Source organism: Microtus ochrogaster, chromosome 10, assembly GCF_000317375.1.
Source record: "Microtus ochrogaster isolate Prairie Vole_2 chromosome 10, MicOch1.0, whole genome shotgun sequence".
Classification (NCBI taxonomy): domain Eukaryota; kingdom Metazoa; phylum Chordata; class Mammalia; order Rodentia; family Cricetidae; genus Microtus; species Microtus ochrogaster.
The window spans coordinates 46,546,034-46,562,771 of NC_022016.1; the positions used below are offsets into that span (position 1 = coordinate 46,546,034).

Consider the following 16,738-nt stretch of genomic DNA (forward strand, 5'->3'; position numbering starts at 1 on the left):
GACCAGGCTGGCCTCAGACTCCCAGAGATCCTCCCACCTCTGCCTCCTGAGTGCTGGGATTAAAGTCATGCACCACTACCACCCGGCTCCAATTTCTGTCTCTTACATAACCACACAGTGAGACCCTGTCCCAAGCAAGCAAGCAAACCAATAGAAAACTATGTACAGGTGACAGGTAAGCATATGTGAAATTTTTCAGCACCACTGGCCAGGTGACATGTTCACTTTAAAATGAGATGAGGTATCTGTGCACGCTTACTAGAAGAGCTAAGATAGAAATAAGAACAATAGCAGGTACCAATGAGGGTGGGGAGATGGGCTCTCTCATGCCTTATTGGTGGCCAGCGCAGATGGAAAGTAATACAAAATTAAATATGTATTTACCCCACCAGTCTGTATTGCAGTCATTGGCATCTACTGGGGGTAAGAAAAAGACATTCATATAAAGTCCTGTGTGCTGCGGTTGCTATGGAAAATGGTAGCAAAAGGCTAAGAACAGAACCACTCCATCTAGTCGTTCCTCTCTCCATGGATACCTGACCGAATGGAAAGCGTGCACAGACCTCGCTGCGCTTACGCTCAAGACAGCTTATTTATGTAGCCAAGGGGTAAAGGTGACCCCGCATCCATCAGTGCATCAATGGACAGACAGTGATGCGTACACACAATGTAGGATATTATTCAGCTTTTGAAAAGGAAGGAAATTCTGAAACCTGCTGCAATCAGATGAACCTTGGTGACAGTTTGTGCTACCACTGTATAGGTGTTGCCATTGAGAAGGCTGGGAAAGGTCACAAGGGACATTTTGTGCTATTTTTGCAACTTCTGTGAGAGTAGTTGCTTCAAAACAAAAAGTTAAAAAGTATCTCGAACTCAAAACCCTGGATGATGGGGATTACTCTGCAGGCATCTCTCCTGCCCCTGGGTCTTATGAAGCTGATAGCAAGGGACACCCATTTCCGTTGTACTGAACAGTTAGAAGTTTCAGTTCAAGGTATAGTAGTTTCTTTCTAGGGACCCAGAGCCTTGGGAACTGCAGAAGGCATATGTGACAGGTTGGTCCCCAGGGTTATGGAGGCGGGATGACCTGAGCTGGCCTTGAGCAAACAGAGGTGTGCTAGGCACAGCAAGAATGCAGAAGGGGGCCTGGGGAGGTTCATGAAGGAACTCGGAGAGAGGCAGCTATGGGATAAGTACAGAGTGACAGGCAGGGCTGGGGTATAGCTCAGAGACAGAGCACTTGCCTGGTGTTGGGAAGGCTCTAGAACCCCAGAAATAAACAAATGTAGGCACTCACAGCCTGGGCTGGCAAAGCTCCAGGACAAGCCAGAGTTGTCCCTTGGTGTCCACAGGGAATGGGTTCTAGGTCCTGTTCAGATATCCAGATCAGCAGACCCAGTTTGCATCTCTTTGGTCAGATCGTGGTTTTGTATGGACGGACCTGTGCACAGCGCCTGTGTGCTGCACATCATCTCTTGATCACCGACAGTGCCCGACATGGCCTCACAAAGACCTAACACATGCCATGTGAAGAGCTGCTCACTGTGGTGTTCACAGAATAATGGCAAAAAAAAAAAAAAACATACATGTGAATTACTTGTTTAGGGTGGCAGTGGGGCACCCCTTTAATCCCAGCACTTGGGAGGCAGAGGCAAGTGGATCTCTGTGAATTGAGGCCAGCCTGGTCTATAGAGTGTGTTCCATTACAGTCAAGACTACACAGTGAAACCTTGTCTTGAAAAAACAAACAAAAAAAATCAAGGTCTCACTATACGGTCCAGGCTCAAACTCGTGATCCTCCTGAGTGCTGGGACAGGTGTGCCGCAGCATTCTGGACTGCAGATATAATTTTTTTTGAGACAGGGTTTCTCTGTTTAACAGTCCTAGCTGTCCTGGAACTAGCTCTTGTAGACCAGACTGGCCTTGAACTCCTGAGATCCACCTGCCTCCGACTCCTGAGTACTGGGATCAAACAGCCTGCAGTTGTATTTTTTAAGACCCTTTTCAATCTGCGGTTGGCTAATGCCACCGAAGTGGGGCCTGCATTGGGCTCTCTCCGATCACAGTGAAGGGGTGTCTGGGAAAGACTGTTAAACAATGAGACAAAAGCAAGCTAGCCTGTACCCGGGACAAGCCCACCCTTAAAATCAAGGTGGCGGTCTTGGTGAGGACCCTGCCTCACTGTGCCTCTCTCCCTCTTGTGTTTGCTCTGTGGTGGCCTCACTAGAGCCCCCAGGATCACAGTGCCTTCTTTTTCCTCACAGGCCATTTTTACACAGAAGAACAAGCTGGTGTCTGACCCCCTGGACACACGGTGCTGGCATGGCTTCCGTTTGGAGGATTATCTAATAGGACAGTCCATTGGCAAGGGCTGCAGCGCTGCTGTGTACGAAGCTACCATGCCCACATTGCCCCAGCACCTGAAGAAGACCACATGTGTTAGCCTTCTAAGAAACGGCCCGGATGTCCTCCCAAAGGGAACAGATGGGGAGCAGGCTCCAGGGACCCTGGCCTTTCCCTTTGCCATCAAGATGATGTGGAATATCTCGGTAAGGATGGCCCTTTCATCTCTGAGCAGGCACATCTCAAAGTGTCAGTCTTCAGGGGAGGGGGAGGTTCTCAGGTTTTCCTCAAGAACGTTAGATGTCTGCTCTCTTACGTGAGAGCTGTAGTTAGCAGTCTTAGACTGTAACATATCCACCATCCACCAGGGGTTTAGCCCCATGACGGATTTGGATTTTGTCAGTCAGGGCTTGAGAGTCTAACTTTTATCCAAGTTCTGATGGTGCCCAGGCTTCTGGTCTGTGAACCACTCTGAGTGGCAACTGCTTAAATCATGGGTTCCTGGTTTATTTCATTTGAAGTCAGCTATATAACCATTCACCTCTCATGCCGTCTATGACTGGCTTCCCTGGCCAGGGGAGCCATGTTTTTCCCCATACTTAAACAACCTGATCCAAGGCTTGCTACCACCCCTCTGTGGCCAGTTTGAGCTGGAGGTGACCAGAGACATCCCTGTGGCAAGCATCCTGGGCTCTGAAATCTTTGCCTCTGTTCCTGCCCAGGGCCGCTTGACTGTACCAAGGGTTTGAGGTGTGGGAAGCATGCTCCAAGTGGTACCTCCCTCCAGGCTCCAGGAGGAACTGGTTTTGTCTCGCTGCTTTAGAGAGGTTACTTCACCTTGACTGTCAAAGCCAGTTGTAGGTTGCAGACATCCTACTTCAGATCCCAAGCAGACTTGACATTCCACGCATGTCTGTGGAATCATGGGTGCGCTGTGGATATGTTCTAGGCGGGTTCCTCAAGTGAAGCCATCTTAAGCACAATGAGCCAGGAGCTGGTCCCAGCAAGCCGGGTGGCCTTGGATGGAGAGTATGGAGGAGTCACCTACAGGTAAGCACTGCTTTGCCCACCAGAGCAATCGCAGGCTCTTTGAGAACAAACATATCATCCTTTTTTTTTGGGGGGGGGATTTTCGAGACAGGGTTTCTCTGTAGCTTTTTGGTTCCTGTCCTGGAACTAGCTCTTGTAGACCAGGCTGGCCTCGAACTCACAGAGATCCGCCTGCCTCTGCCTCCCGAGTGCTGGGCTTAAAGGCGTGCGCCACCACCGCCCGGCTCAAACACATCATTCTTCTCTCCAGCACTCAGCGCCATGTCTGATGTGCCACACAGCAGTGGGTAGTTATCAAGTGATGTTCTGGAAGGCAGTCTCCAGGTGGAAACACTGCTGATGTTGGCCACAAGCCTGATGATGTGCAGACTCCCATCTGAAACAGCCTGACCCTCCCTCTGCTTCTCCCCAGGGCTTTCATAGCCATCTGGCCTCCAGTCCTGTCTGCCCAGGTGTCTCTGCGTTCTAGCCTGGGTGTCTGTGCAGGACACTAGCTGACGTGCTGCTGGGTCTCCAGAGAAACTCCCCCTAAAGCACTCGGGCCACGTCCACTCGGCCTTTGTTCAGAGGCCTTGGACTCAGCTCCTTGCTGCTTCTCCCAACCTCCTTTCTCATCCTTGGCCATTCACGCCCTCCCCACTCTGAGTTGCACACCACCGTCCCTAGAAGTACAAGCTCTGTCTGCCATGTCAGGCTGCTCTCTGTGCACTGCAGACAGACCTGGTTCAGAATACCCTGCCCCTCTCCCATCTCCCACACTGTCTGAGGGTTCTTAGGACACCTGCCCTGGCGCTGTCAGCCTTCTGCTTAGGTCCTGACTTGCATGTCACCAGTGACCCAGGTGCAAGAACAATGCTGCATAGTGCAGGGGACCACTCCTGTGACACAGAAGGGGCAGGACAAGGGCGCATGTGCACTCAGCCACAGGCTCCAGGACAGTGCAGGCATCCTCCTGCATTCTCCTCTCCATGCTCAGCGCTGGTGTTTCTTCCCCGTGGCGCTTCCGTTTCTTCAGCCCTTTGCTTCCTGTGGCCTTCCCTGTGTCCACTGAGAGAAGCGACCAACCTGCCTGTTCCTTTCCCCACCAGCCATTGGGATCTCAAATGCCCAGTCTTGGTCCAGTCAGCCTTGGCTTGAGGATCAGAGCTGGCACACAGGAGGCAGAGCCACCTGTTAACCACTGTGCCTCTGTGGGGCCATGGCTGTGGGAGTGGACAAGGGCCACCGGGTGGCACCACTACAGCAGACTGCACCTGTGTTGGGGTGTCATTTGGGAAAGGGGATGTTAGTCCCTGTAATCAGGAAGAAGATTTGGACTGGATCCCTGTCCTCGGAGAGCTAACTTGGTCCTTGTCCTTGGAAAGCTAAAAGAATTCCTGCTGTGTTAGATTTCAAAGTGGTGGCTTTAGTGAGTCCGTCCTGTCTGTGCACAGCTCCCAGCATCATAGCCAATGCCTGGTACTCAGTGCACAGTAGCAAATGCTAGACAAGTGGCCAATAGTGGGCACCAGCACCGCCGGGTGTGCACTGCTGAGCGACTGTAGCGCTGTGTGCTTGCTCACCCCTTGCACCGTGCATCTCTGTTGTAGTCCCCATTTCCACTCCGCCCTGAGCTTAGAGCACATGAGTGACAAGGCCAAGGACTGAGTGTGGCAGCTTCCAGGGTGTCTTAGCCATTGTGTTTGGCCACGTGGGATGAAAAGATGAGCCAAAGGGTGGACTAGAGGAGCCCTCGAATGTGAGGGGTTATCCCTGTTGGGGTGCCCCATGGTGCGTGCAGTAGCTGGAGCAGGGCAAACCTGCAGTGGATACTGGTCACTCTGCCTGAGTGAATGAGCGCCTTTGCGGTGGCCTTAGCTTGTCCTCCCAGCACCTGTCTCTGGTCCGGGCTCATCTGCTGTCCCATTTGCCTGAACAGAAGATCCAGAGGCGGTCCCAAGCAGCTGGCCCCACACCCCAACATCATCCGGATTTTCCGCGCCTTCACTTCCTCTGTGCCCCTGCTGCCAGGGGCCCTGGCTGAGTATCCTGATGTGCTGCCATCACGCTTCCACCCGGAAGGCCTGGGCCACAGTCGCACACTGTTCCTGGTCATGAAGAAGTAAGTGCTGGTGTGTGGGGAACAGGAACCCTAAAGCAGCCTCTTCTTTCTGGTGGGAGCTGGTCCCTGTCCTTGGAGCATAGAGCTTCTGGGAACACCGAAGCATGCTGTGTGCGGGAGACAGCTATTGGAATGGTACAGACTCCCATCTTCCAGAGTAGACGTCCCACACAGCACTCTTGACAGTCACAGCTCCCCTCTCTATGGTGTCCTCTCTGTGCCACCCCTCTTCAGGGATGGATCTGAGGAGGTAGGGGGTGGCACTGTCATGGCTTCCGAGTTTCAGGGTCAGGAAGGGTAGGATCTGAGAGGATGCTTGGGAATAAAGAACAGAAGCTCCAGAAGAAGAAAGGCCCAGTCCTAAGAGTGGATGAGGCTTTGGGAATTGTGATGCTCAGCCATTCTGTCCTCCCGTCAGCTATCCCTGCACCCTGCGCCAGTACCTCCAGGAGCACACTCCCAGTCCCCGCCTGGCTACCATGATGACCTTGCAGTTACTGGAGGGCGTGGACCACCTGGTTCAGCAGGGCATTGCCCATCGGGACCTCAAATCTGACAACATACTTGTGGAACTGGACTCAGGTAGGTGCTGACCACACCAGAGTGCTCCAGGGAGATGGGGGAAGGGAAATGGAGAGGTCAGGGTTTGTGTGTGTACATGTGAGGTGCACATGTGGGGTCCAGAGGTTGATGCCAGGCCTCTGCTTCCATCGTTCTCCCTTATGTTTATTTATTTATTTATTTTGGTTTTTTCGAGACAGGGTTTCTCTGTGGCTTTGGAGCCTGTCCTGGAACTAACTCTTGTAGACCAGGCTGGTCTCGAACTCACAGAGATCCACCTGCCTCTGCCTCCCGAGTGCTGGGATTAAAGGCGTGCGCCACCACCGCCCGGCCTCCCTTATGTTTATTATGTGTATATGTATATATATATGTGTGTGTGTGTGTATGTATGTATGTATACATGCCAGAAGAGGGTACCAGATCTCATAGATGGTGCAAGGTCACAGCTTTGACGTAGGGCTGGGGATCCAAACTTAGGTCCTCATCACTGTAACCATGGAGCTGTCTGCCTAGCCCTGAATGCTCTAAGATTCTGTACTGTCGTCTTTAGCTCCACACAAGAGATGGTTCCCCCAGCATCAGATGGGTGATACAGGAGCAGCTCTCCTGCAGTTCCCAGGATTCTCTCTGTGGCCCACTTGCAGACAATACCATTAGTTTGGCAGTTCTTCTCGAAACAGTGAAAGGAAGGTAGATTCTAGCTCAGTGAAATCTGCCTGCACAAACCTGGCCTTCTTTATCACTGGCAGCACTCAGGTAGAAGACACCTGCCTGGGCATATTCTAAAGGAGTCATGGGGCTGGGGAGCTCAGTGGCTAAGTGCTCCACTCTCTTCCTGATGACCTGAGTTCGGTTCTCAGCACCCACAAGAAGCTCACAACTGCCTGTAACTCCAGATGATCTTTTCTGGCCTCCATGGACACCTACACACATTTGACAGACACATACATGTAGATAAAACTAGAAATAAATCTTTTTTAAAAATTAAATTTAGGCCGGGCGGTGGTGGCGCACGCCTTTAATCCCAGCACTCGGGAGGCAGAGGCAGGCGGATCTCTGTGAGTTCGAGACCAGCCTGGTCTACAGAGCTAGTTCCAGGACAGGCTCCAAAACCACAGAGAAACCCTGTCTCGAAAAAGCAAAAAATAAAAAATAAAATAAAAAATAAAAATTAAACTTAGGGCTAGAGAGATGGCTCAGTGGTTAAGAGCATTGCCTGCTCTTCCAAAGGTCCTGAGTTCAATTCCCAGCAACCACATGGTGGTTCACAACCATCTGTAATGGGGTCTGGTGCCCTTTTCTGGCCTGCAGGCATACACACAGACAGGATATTGTATACATAATAAATAAATATTTAAAAAAATTAAACTGAAATTTAGCTAGGTGGTGGTAGTTTACGCCTTTAATCCCAGCCGTTGGGAGGCTAAGGCAGGTAGATCTCTGTGAGTTTGAGGTCAGCTTGGTCTAAAAGAGCTAGTTCCAGGACAGGCTACAAAGCCACAGAGAAATCCTGTTTGAAAAACCAAAACCAAACAAACAGTAAACTTAAATTTAAAATTATTAAATGTATAACTAAAAAGCTAAAAGTGAACTGGCTTTTTCAAGGAACTCTGTGTGATGTGTGGAACCCCTTTATCTCCCAAGACCCATTTATTAGATTTATTGGCATTGCATATTCAAACCTAAGACTCCTAAAGTGTATAGACCCTTGGAGATATTTAGCCAAGGCTGAGGTTCTTTGGTCTCTGGATGCATCTAGTTAATTAGAACATTTTCCATGGAGCTCCTCCTCACTCCACCTAGTCCCCTGCCTGGGCCTGGGTTTTGGCCCTTATTTCTGGGTAGCAGTTCTATGTACCTGTTGCCAGCCCTGCTGTGAGTTCACTCATAGACTCTCATCCAGGCCTTGGTGGCCTGGGCTCCTGGACACAGCCTATTTATTCGTCCAGTTCACCTATGTGTTGGTGGTTTTTGGAGGGACCCGGGGGAGGGAGCAGGAGCAGACCCTGCTGCTTAGCTTTGCTGCCTCTGCAGACAACTGCCCCTGGCTGGTGATCTCAGATTTCGGGTGCTGCCTGGCTGACGAGCGCATTGGCTTACAGTTGCCCTTCACTAGCTGGTATGTGGACCTCGGTGGCAACGGTTCCCTGATGGCCCCTGAGGTGAGTCCTGCTGGATGTGTGTTTCCTAGGTTTTCCCAATAAACGAAGGTTCCTGCCCACGGCTCTGCTTTAACTAGGCTGGCCTGAGGTCCCTGATGTTTGTCAGCATCAACCAGGCAGCTGTGACAGCTCCATGGCACATTTAAATTCTGGTTTAGAGTTGACCCTGGCTAAGGTGACATACATGAACACAAATGGTAGGTTTGATCTTTCACTGTCTGCTTCCTGCAGGTGTCCACAGCCCGTCCTGGCCCCAGGACAGTGGTTGACTTCAGCAAGGCTGACACCTGGGCTGTGGGGGCCATCGCCTATGAAATCTTTGGGCTTGCCAATCCCTTCTATGGCCAAGGCAGAGCCCACCTTGAGAGCCGCAGCTACCAGGAAGCTCAGCTGCCAGAGATGCCTAAACTGGTGCCTCCAGATGCAAGACAGCTGGTGAGGTCATTGCTCCAGCGGGAGGCCAGCAAGGTGAGGCTGTTCCTGGCTTTGGTTGTGTGGATGAGGGCCCTTTGTTCAAGTCTGAGTAAAGGCCAAGTTTAGGCAAGCCCTATGGCATGAAACTCTGTCATATACAGGCAGAGGCCAACTACAGGACAGAACAGCTTTAAGAACAGGAGCAGGGCCGGGCAGTGGTGGTGCATGCTTTTAATCCCAGCACTCGGGAGGCAGAGGCAGGCTGTTCTCTGTGAGTTTGAGGCCAACCTGGTTACATGAGCTAGTTCCAGGGCAGGTTCCAAAGCTACAGGGAAACCCTGTAAAAAACAACAACAAAAACAAACAAACAAACAAAAAACAGAAACAGGAAGCTGGCCAGCAAGCCTTTAATCGGAGTCCTAGGGTCAGAGGCTTAGTAATGCATCTTTTGGTCTCCTTTCACTCCCTATTCATGGGGTTCAAACCCAGGGTCACATGAATGTTGGGTAAACACCATGCCCCCCATGCTTCCCAGTCCTCTTGGCTTTGGTTATGTAGGAAGTTGCTTAGAAGGATGGGCTGGTGAGATGGCTCAGCAGGTGCTTGGCACACCTGACAACCTGAGTTCAACCCCAGAACCGATGTGAAGGTGAAGAGAGAGCTGACCCACCAAGTTGTGCTCTGACCTCCACACATGTGCCATACACACACACCCGTACGCATCGTACATTCCAACAACGATAATCAGGACCAGCGGATGACTTGGTGGATAATGGCACTTGCTGCCAAGTCTGACACTGAGTTTGACCCCAGGACCTATGTTATACAAGAACCAGCTCCTTCAGCCCCACCCCAATATATAAGTAAATGTAAGAAAACTATTTGAATTTTGTTTCAGTAAGAGAGTGGCTTAGAAAGAAAAGGGTGTGTTTTTGAGGTATGCATAACAAAGAGGCCACATGTGGAAGGAAACGCTGCTCTCAGACAAGCTGTGAAGCCAACCTCTGAGCAGGAACTGCAACTGCAGGTCTGCCCCAGGTGGCTTCTTAGAGAAACCCGAGACAGACCCAGCCTCAGCCTGCTGCTCTGCAGCCTGCACACCCCTCACCGTTCACACCCCTCAGTGTTCACTGCCTCTCATTGTTCATACTCCTCACTGTTTACTGCCTCAGTGTTCACACCCCACTCTTCACATCCCTCATTGTTCACACCTGACTATACATGGACCTCACTGTTCACCCCGTTTACCGCCTCACACTGTTCACACCCCTCATTGTTCACGGCCCTTACTGTTGACCCCCTCACTGTTCACACCTGACTGTACATGGACCTCACTGTTCACCCCCCTCACTCTTCACACCCCCTCACTGTTCACACACCTCAGTGTTCACAGCTGCCTCCTCACAGCAGATGCTCAGACAGCGTTAGCTCAGCAACCACACCAGGTGAGGACTCTTGTACCAGTGCTAGAACCCAGTCATGTGGGTTCCATGACAAAGGTGTCTCAGCAGAGCTGACATGGGCAAGGGTCTGTGCTCGGTTAGGGAGCAGCTGATGGAAGACAGAGGGTGGAGGAAGGATGGAACTGGGGCAGGCAGTTGCCCTTGCACTCCCTCAGCAGCACAGTGTGGACCAAGTGCCTGCTGACGGCATTCTGATGGCACCTTCCATTGCTTTGCAGAGACCTTCTGCACGTGTGGCTGCAAACGTGCTGCACCTAAGCCTCTGGGGCGAGCATCTTCTAGCCCTGAAGAATCTGAAACTGGACAAGATGGTTGGCTGGCTCCTTCAGCAGTCAGCAGCCACTCTGCTGGCTGGCAGGCTGATGGAGAGGAGCTGTGTGGAGACAAAGCTGCAGATGCTCTTTCTGGCTAACCTGGAGTGTGAGGCGCTCTGCCAGGCAGCCCTCCTCCTCCGCTCCTGGAGGGCAGCCCCGTGATGACTCTGTGCTGTGCGGTTACTAAAAGACTCGGGGCATCTGTGTCCTGTTGTCATGAGGGTGTGTGAAGGCCAAAGGAGGTGGCTTGGCTGGTGGGTGGGAGTCGGGACAAGCTGAAGTGGGGGGCTGGTCAGCCAAAGAGGAAGCCTTAGGTCTAGGAAATGGAAAGTGACCTCAGACAGAGTTCAGGCTGTAGACATTCACTAGCTGTGCAGGTTTGAATAAATCCTATGGCCCATCCCACTTAAGTTCCCCCATAGGATTAAGGCATGAGCTCAAATCAGGAGTTGGCAAGCTGTAGAAGGCCAGACAGGAAATCAAGTAGCTGTAATGACAACTGTCAGCAAGACAAAAGGACAAATACTGCAGAGGATCAACACTCAAATTTGGCTGTCAGTAAATTCTTTGCATTTTCCCCCATCACTTAGAAATGCCAAAAAACTGGCTAGGTGGTGGTGGTGCACACCTTTAATCCCAACACTTGGGAGGCAGAGGCAGGCGGATCTCTGTGAGTGCGAGACCAGCCTGGTCTACAGAGTGAGTCCCAGGACATCCAGGAACGAACAGAGAAACCCTGTCTCAAAAAACAACAAAAACGAAAAAGAAATACCAAACCCATACTTAGTAGTGAGTGATAGGCAAGCATGGCTCACAGATGTGTTTCCCAGTCCCTGGCTAGATGCTGTCATAGTGCCTAACTCTTAAAGAGTGCTGATGACTAAAACAAAGTGTCCATGTGAAAGATAATGTGAAGCTGAGCCCTCACTCAGTGCCACTGTTGACCAGAAAGTACCCCCTTCCCTTACTGTCCTCAGTATAAACGGCTGTGCTGTCAGACAAAGACGGGCTGAGGGTGGGTTAGACCTGCACTTCATCACTGAGATCCAAGACAAGGCAGCAGGTAAGATTGTGATATCTGTCCCTAGTACCAGGAATGTGCTCTTTATCTGACAGAGGTGGCCACGGTGTGGCTTGGAATGTGCTGCCTAGGCTAAAGGGCAACTTATGTGTGAGACATGCTTGTGTTCAGAGATCAGCAGGAAAAGCCATCCTCTGATGGCCAGGTGTCTGCCAGGCTGACCTGAGGAACACCTGGGAGTGTGTCCTTAGCGATTGCCCAGCACCGCTGAACTGATCGTGCACCAGGAGCTAGCAGAGCTGCACACGAGCTGCATGGTTGTGTTTGGCCAGCGTTCCTTACAGGAGCCGTCAAATATTAAATGTACAATGCCAAGCAGAGTGTAATGTGCTGAACAGTTTCTGGCTTACAGAACAGTGCCTATCCCCTAACAGGAAAGGTTCACATACAATTTAATATGTGCTTGATAAGAACACAGGTGTAGCCTAACGCCAGTGCAAGCTCTTTTTAGTTTAATATTACGCTTATTGGGGCTTTGCCTGAACGTATGATGTACCACTTGAACGTATGGTGGCCTGAGAGGCCAGAATAGGGCATTAGATCTCCTAGGACTAGAACTACAGACAGTTATGAGCTACCATGTGGGTGCTGGGAATTGAACCGGTCCTCGGCAAGAGCAACCGGTGCTTTTACCCGCCGAGTCAACAGTCTTTCAGCAGCAATTAGTCCAGCATTGTAATCCCCACCCTCCCTCTGAAGACAGTCTCCGGCGTGTAGTCCCGAGACAGCAGCCCTGCCATCATGATGTGGGGGCCAGGGGATGGGTGAGGGCAGCGGTTCTCTTTATTTTAGAAATGGGGTGGCTGTACATGCCAGAGTGATTCAAAGTGGGAAAATTTGAGAAAAAAGATGCTCCCCGCCCCACCCCATAGTCATCCTCACTCACTGAGTAAAGAAAGATGTCCCCCCCGCACCCCATAGTCGTCATCACTGAGGTAAGGCTGTGCCACTTTCCCATGGCCTTTTTTAAAACAACGACAAAAGCCCAGCCCATAAGTTCCAGTGGAATCCTCTTGTCGTCTCTGCTGTATGGAGTCCCAGGTTCAGCTCAATCAGACTTCTCCTTCTCCTTCATGTGTAAGAAGACGATGCTAAAGATGAAGAGCCCGGCCATCATGGAGAAGGCACTGGCATAGTAGGGATAGGCTGAGGGGATGAAGCGCTCATACTGTGTGTGCTGCAGTGGCCTCACTGACACCTGTAATAGCACAGAGATAGCAGGTCTTGGTGGGAGGCCTAAGGAGGACACCTACTGGCCAGAAATGGACTGCCTCCCGCTTACCTGGGTGGAGGAATACAGGTGTGTGTAGCCTAGCCGATTGTAATCCACTTTAAACTGGAACACACCATACACATCAGGCAGCTTGAACTGGACGCTGTACTTGCCACCTAGGGAAGCAGCAGCAGCAGCACTCAGACCAGGGTTTCCCTGATGGATGTGTGTCCTGAGGCGGGCAGCTGGCTGCTCTGTGTGGCTTTCTCTGACAGGCGTCACACTTACCTTTCCTCTTCAAGAAGGTCCTCACAAAGGGGTCAATGCGCACGAACTCCAGCTGAATGTCGTCACCGTCAAAGGGGACCCACTTGCCATTGGAGAGCTGCTCAATCGTGATGCTGTACTCCTGAGACGAGAGGCTAGGTCAGCTAGGAGGGCCGGCAGTTGGAGGGGCACCACTACTAACACGGTGGGACTCGAGTCTGCCCACAGTCACAGAGCACAGATGACTGCTTCTCAGCAGAGCCAGCACTGGCAGCCCCTCTGCCTTCCCTGGGCCTGAGGTCCTTAGCAGAGTCCCCTCCATCCCGAGTGGGCAGGTACTGACAACTGTCCAGACACTAACAGTGACCTACAAAATCCAACACCAAGTTCCACCTGCCATGTCACTTTTCTGGTCAGCCCGACTTCCCTGCCAGTCCAACGGAGCTGAGCTCCACTGCACCTCCACCTCAGGGGCTTCAGTTAGCGCTGGTGGTCAGCTCCGTATCTCTGCTGCGTCTTAGAGACAGAGCTAAGTACGTGTTCATCCTGGATACTCCTAAGGCTTCTGAGCTAACTGATCCACCCTGGTCAAAACCTTAGGACCCGCCCACCGACCCCACGAGTTCTTACCACCAGGTCGGTGACAGTATAGGCATTGGGTGGGGCCGTCTCGCCCACCCGATGATGAGACACAGGCCCCACTCGGAGGACGCCCTCCTCCTTGAACACCCAGCGGGAGAGGGCCACAGCTAGCTCATAGTTGCCTGTCTGAGAATACCTGGAGGAGGGAAAGGAGAGGCTGGGACTGCAGCCCACTTCCTGCTGGAGACCACCACTGTCCAGCAGGCCAGTGCTCAGTAAGCGAGAAGCGGAAAGCAGGCTGCACACAGCTACTGGCCCGTGGCTAAAGGGAAAACTGAACAGCAGCTGCAGGCGGTTTGCTGTGGGTCACCTGCACAATCAATCCCAGCTATTTTCATGCTGGAGACTAAACAGGAACTTATGCCTGTCAGGTGTGTGTTCCAGCCGCAAGTCACATGATCTTCTAGGCGTGTAGGTGAGAGGGCTCCACACAAGCCACTACCACCCTGGTGAGCACAGGTGCCAATACCAGCAGCACCACAGCAAAGCTGTGGATCACGCGAAGCTCAGAAGACACACAGTTCAAAGTGCACTCCTCCTCCTCCTGCACACAGACAGACCTCATGTGCCAGGCTCTGGCATTACCTCTGGGCGCCGGGTGTGGCCTTCTGCACGACCGAGTTGAAGAAGGCATCGCTGAAGAAATCCAGGGAGCCACTGAAGATGACCCGGGCATTGTTCCTGGCCTGGAGCCCCGCAATCAGGAGAGTGTTCTTCCCCACCGCGTGGGGGTACTGGGGATAGAAGCAGCAGTCACCTGAGCATCTCCAAAGTACGAGCAAAGCCAACACAGTAAGGGGACAGCAGGCTGGACACCTACACGACTATGTCCCCACGCCTACCTGAGGGAGGACCTAGGATCCCACTGTTTCCCCCTTGTCCTCGGTCCTAGCATGTCATCAGCCTCAGCAAAGCCCACCTCTCCTGCTTTGCCTGGTTTTCAAATAAAAAAAAAAAGGGCTTATCCGTGGCCCAGGAGCTGGAGGCTGCTGAGGCTCTCACCTGGGTGATGGGCTTATCTGGAAAGAAGGAGTAGGAGGTTGAAGAGCCTGTGAGGATGTCCAAAACCAATGGATTGTCAGGGTCTGCTACCATTCTGCAAGGAGAAAGAGAGAGAAGCCTAGCGCTGAGCAGGAAGCAGGTGCAGGACACGGGGTCCCACGCCACTGCCCCCAGGGAAAAGCTCTTCCATGTCTTCCCAGAAAGAGGTCAGCCCTTCTCTCCCCTTTCTCATCTGTTCACCATCAACTCATTCAAAGACAGGGTCTCACTAGCTAGGCTGGCCTGCAGCCCCAATCCTCCTGCTTCAGCCTCCACACTGGCCAGGAAAGATCCTTTCTCAACAGTCAAGCACTCAGGGTTCCTCTTGCTTATAGTAAAACTCATTGCTATCACCTGGAGGAACAAACATTCTAACCCTAAATTTGGCTGGGCAGTGGTGGCGCACACCTTTAATCTCAGCACTCAGAAGGCAGAGGCAAGCGGATCTGAGTTCAAGGCCAGCCTGGTCTACAGAGCGAGTTCCAGGTTAGCCAGGACTACAGGGAGAAACACTGTCTCAAAAAACGAAACAAAATTGGCTTCATGTCCACTAACAGAAAGTGAGCCCTGATCCTCCAGGTTCCCTTGGTGTCCCTGCTCACTTACCCAACTCCTCGGAAGAGAATGGGGTTCAGCGATGACTTCCCAACAATGGTTGGGGCCTTCAGCAAGTTCTCAGTATCAGCCACGATAAGCGTATGCTGCAAAGGGGACAGGGAAACAGGGTAAAAAAGATGGTCCCAGGGCCAGGGAGTTCTCCCTGACTCCCACTTGGTCTCTAAGCAAAAGCTGCTGAAGGGACAAGCCTGATTACCTGGCCAAGATCTGAGACGTCGTAATTGTGATGGTCAATGACAGCCGTCTTCTCCTCATCAAATTCAATCCCACACTCACTGCCCAGCTCCCGAAGAGGGTCACCTGCACAGACCCAAGAGATTGCCCGGCTGAACCCTGACCAGCAGGCCTGACAACACAGGTCATGGCTTCTTCAGACCTCACCCTCTGCTGGTCAGCCGCAGTGACCAGCGCCTGCATCAGGCAGGGCATCAGCTCCAGGGCTGAGAAGATGCTAAGTGGACCTAAACAAGGGCCTTCCCTCTTCCCTGCACAAACATAACAAGCTGGTTCTGCACAAACCCCCTTAACAAACTTAGCAAAGGCACAGTCAATGGTAGCGTTAACCAGTCCTTGTCATCACCCCACCAGGAGACCCACAGAGAGGAACAAGGCTAAGAGGCTCTCGCTGCTGAGAGAACAGGCCCTTGGCTGTTCGCTGCTGAAGCTGAGGGACCAACATGAGCTGAGGATGTGATTCTCTCCCTGCTGCAGCAAAACTTTCAAAACCAGAATCTGAACAAAATCCATCTAGTGCCTCCCCTTACTTCCTCCCCCCATCAGAGCAGAGCCAACCAATAGAACACAACAAAGAAAATCACGGAGAAGGCCAACCAGGGTCCTCACCGTCTCTGGTCACAGGACCGTACAGGAGGGACCCAGGGCCAGATAAGCCCTGCAGCTCCCTCACTGCCTCCTTGAAGGCTGGGACTCACCTAGCCAACGCCACCTTGGCAGCTCCCGCGTATAAAGCTCTCTGAGCTCCGTGGAGAACTGCTGGAAAGCCCCGGAACTTCCTAGGCAGACTTACCAATGTCAGAACTGGCAGCCACCAAAACACTGCCACCACCGTCGATGAAGGCGCTGATGGTCTCCACATTGATGTTGCCTCCGAAATCTGAAAGAAGGCCCCAGACACCGTGACCAGACAGTCCTGTCCCCACCCCCTGGCTGCTGGACGGAGGTAGGGGACCCTCCAGAGCAGCCACAATTGATTTGAATGGGTTCCCATGGATCCAGAAATGAGAAGGAAAGTAAATCCACCACAGCTGCTGCACGGCACACACTTGTACTCAAAGGAACGCTCAAAGCGATGCCTTGGTCATTCAGGTGTACTCACCAAACACATCCTAGTGACATTTGTTGACATGTTCCAAGCACATCTATTCAACCTGAAATACTGCACTTTCTTTTTTTTTTTTTTTTTTTTTGGTTTTTCGAGACAGGGTTTCTCTGTGGTTTTGGAGCCTGT

General features: G+C 52.0%; 2 protein-coding genes across 2 annotated transcripts in view; one reads left to right on the plus strand and one right to left on the minus strand.

Moving 5' to 3' along the window:
- Positions 1-11,804, plus strand: part of Pink1 (PTEN induced kinase 1) — a 14,425-nt gene extending 2,621 nt beyond the window's left edge. Inside the window, exons 2-8 of the mRNA XM_005352966.3 lie at positions 2,237-2,549; positions 3,293-3,393; positions 5,312-5,494; positions 5,913-6,076; positions 8,090-8,217; positions 8,449-8,685; positions 10,313-11,804. Coding sequence (XP_005353023.1) covers positions 2,237-2,549; positions 3,293-3,393; positions 5,312-5,494; positions 5,913-6,076; positions 8,090-8,217; positions 8,449-8,685; positions 10,313-10,570 — 1,384 coding nt within the window. The 3' untranslated portion in view covers positions 10,571-11,804. The remainder of the gene's footprint in view (positions 1-2,236; positions 2,550-3,292; positions 3,394-5,311; positions 5,495-5,912; positions 6,077-8,089; positions 8,218-8,448; positions 8,686-10,312) is intronic.
- Positions 11,805-12,250: 446 nt separating this feature from the next.
- Ddost (dolichyl-diphosphooligosaccharide--protein glycosyltransferase non-catalytic subunit) overlaps positions 12,251-16,738 on the minus strand; it is a 6,934-nt gene continuing 2,446 nt past the window's right edge. The window contains exons 3-11 of the mRNA XM_005352967.2: positions 16,298-16,384; positions 15,467-15,570; positions 15,259-15,353; positions 14,614-14,707; positions 14,197-14,345; positions 13,600-13,747; positions 12,991-13,111; positions 12,772-12,878; positions 12,251-12,687 (exon numbers count right to left, since the gene is read on the minus strand). Of these exons, the coding sequence (XP_005353024.1) occupies positions 12,538-12,687; positions 12,772-12,878; positions 12,991-13,111; positions 13,600-13,747; positions 14,197-14,345; positions 14,614-14,707; positions 15,259-15,353; positions 15,467-15,570; positions 16,298-16,384 (1,055 nt within the window). The 3' untranslated portion in view covers positions 12,251-12,537. The remainder of the gene's footprint in view (positions 12,688-12,771; positions 12,879-12,990; positions 13,112-13,599; positions 13,748-14,196; positions 14,346-14,613; positions 14,708-15,258; positions 15,354-15,466; positions 15,571-16,297; positions 16,385-16,738) is intronic.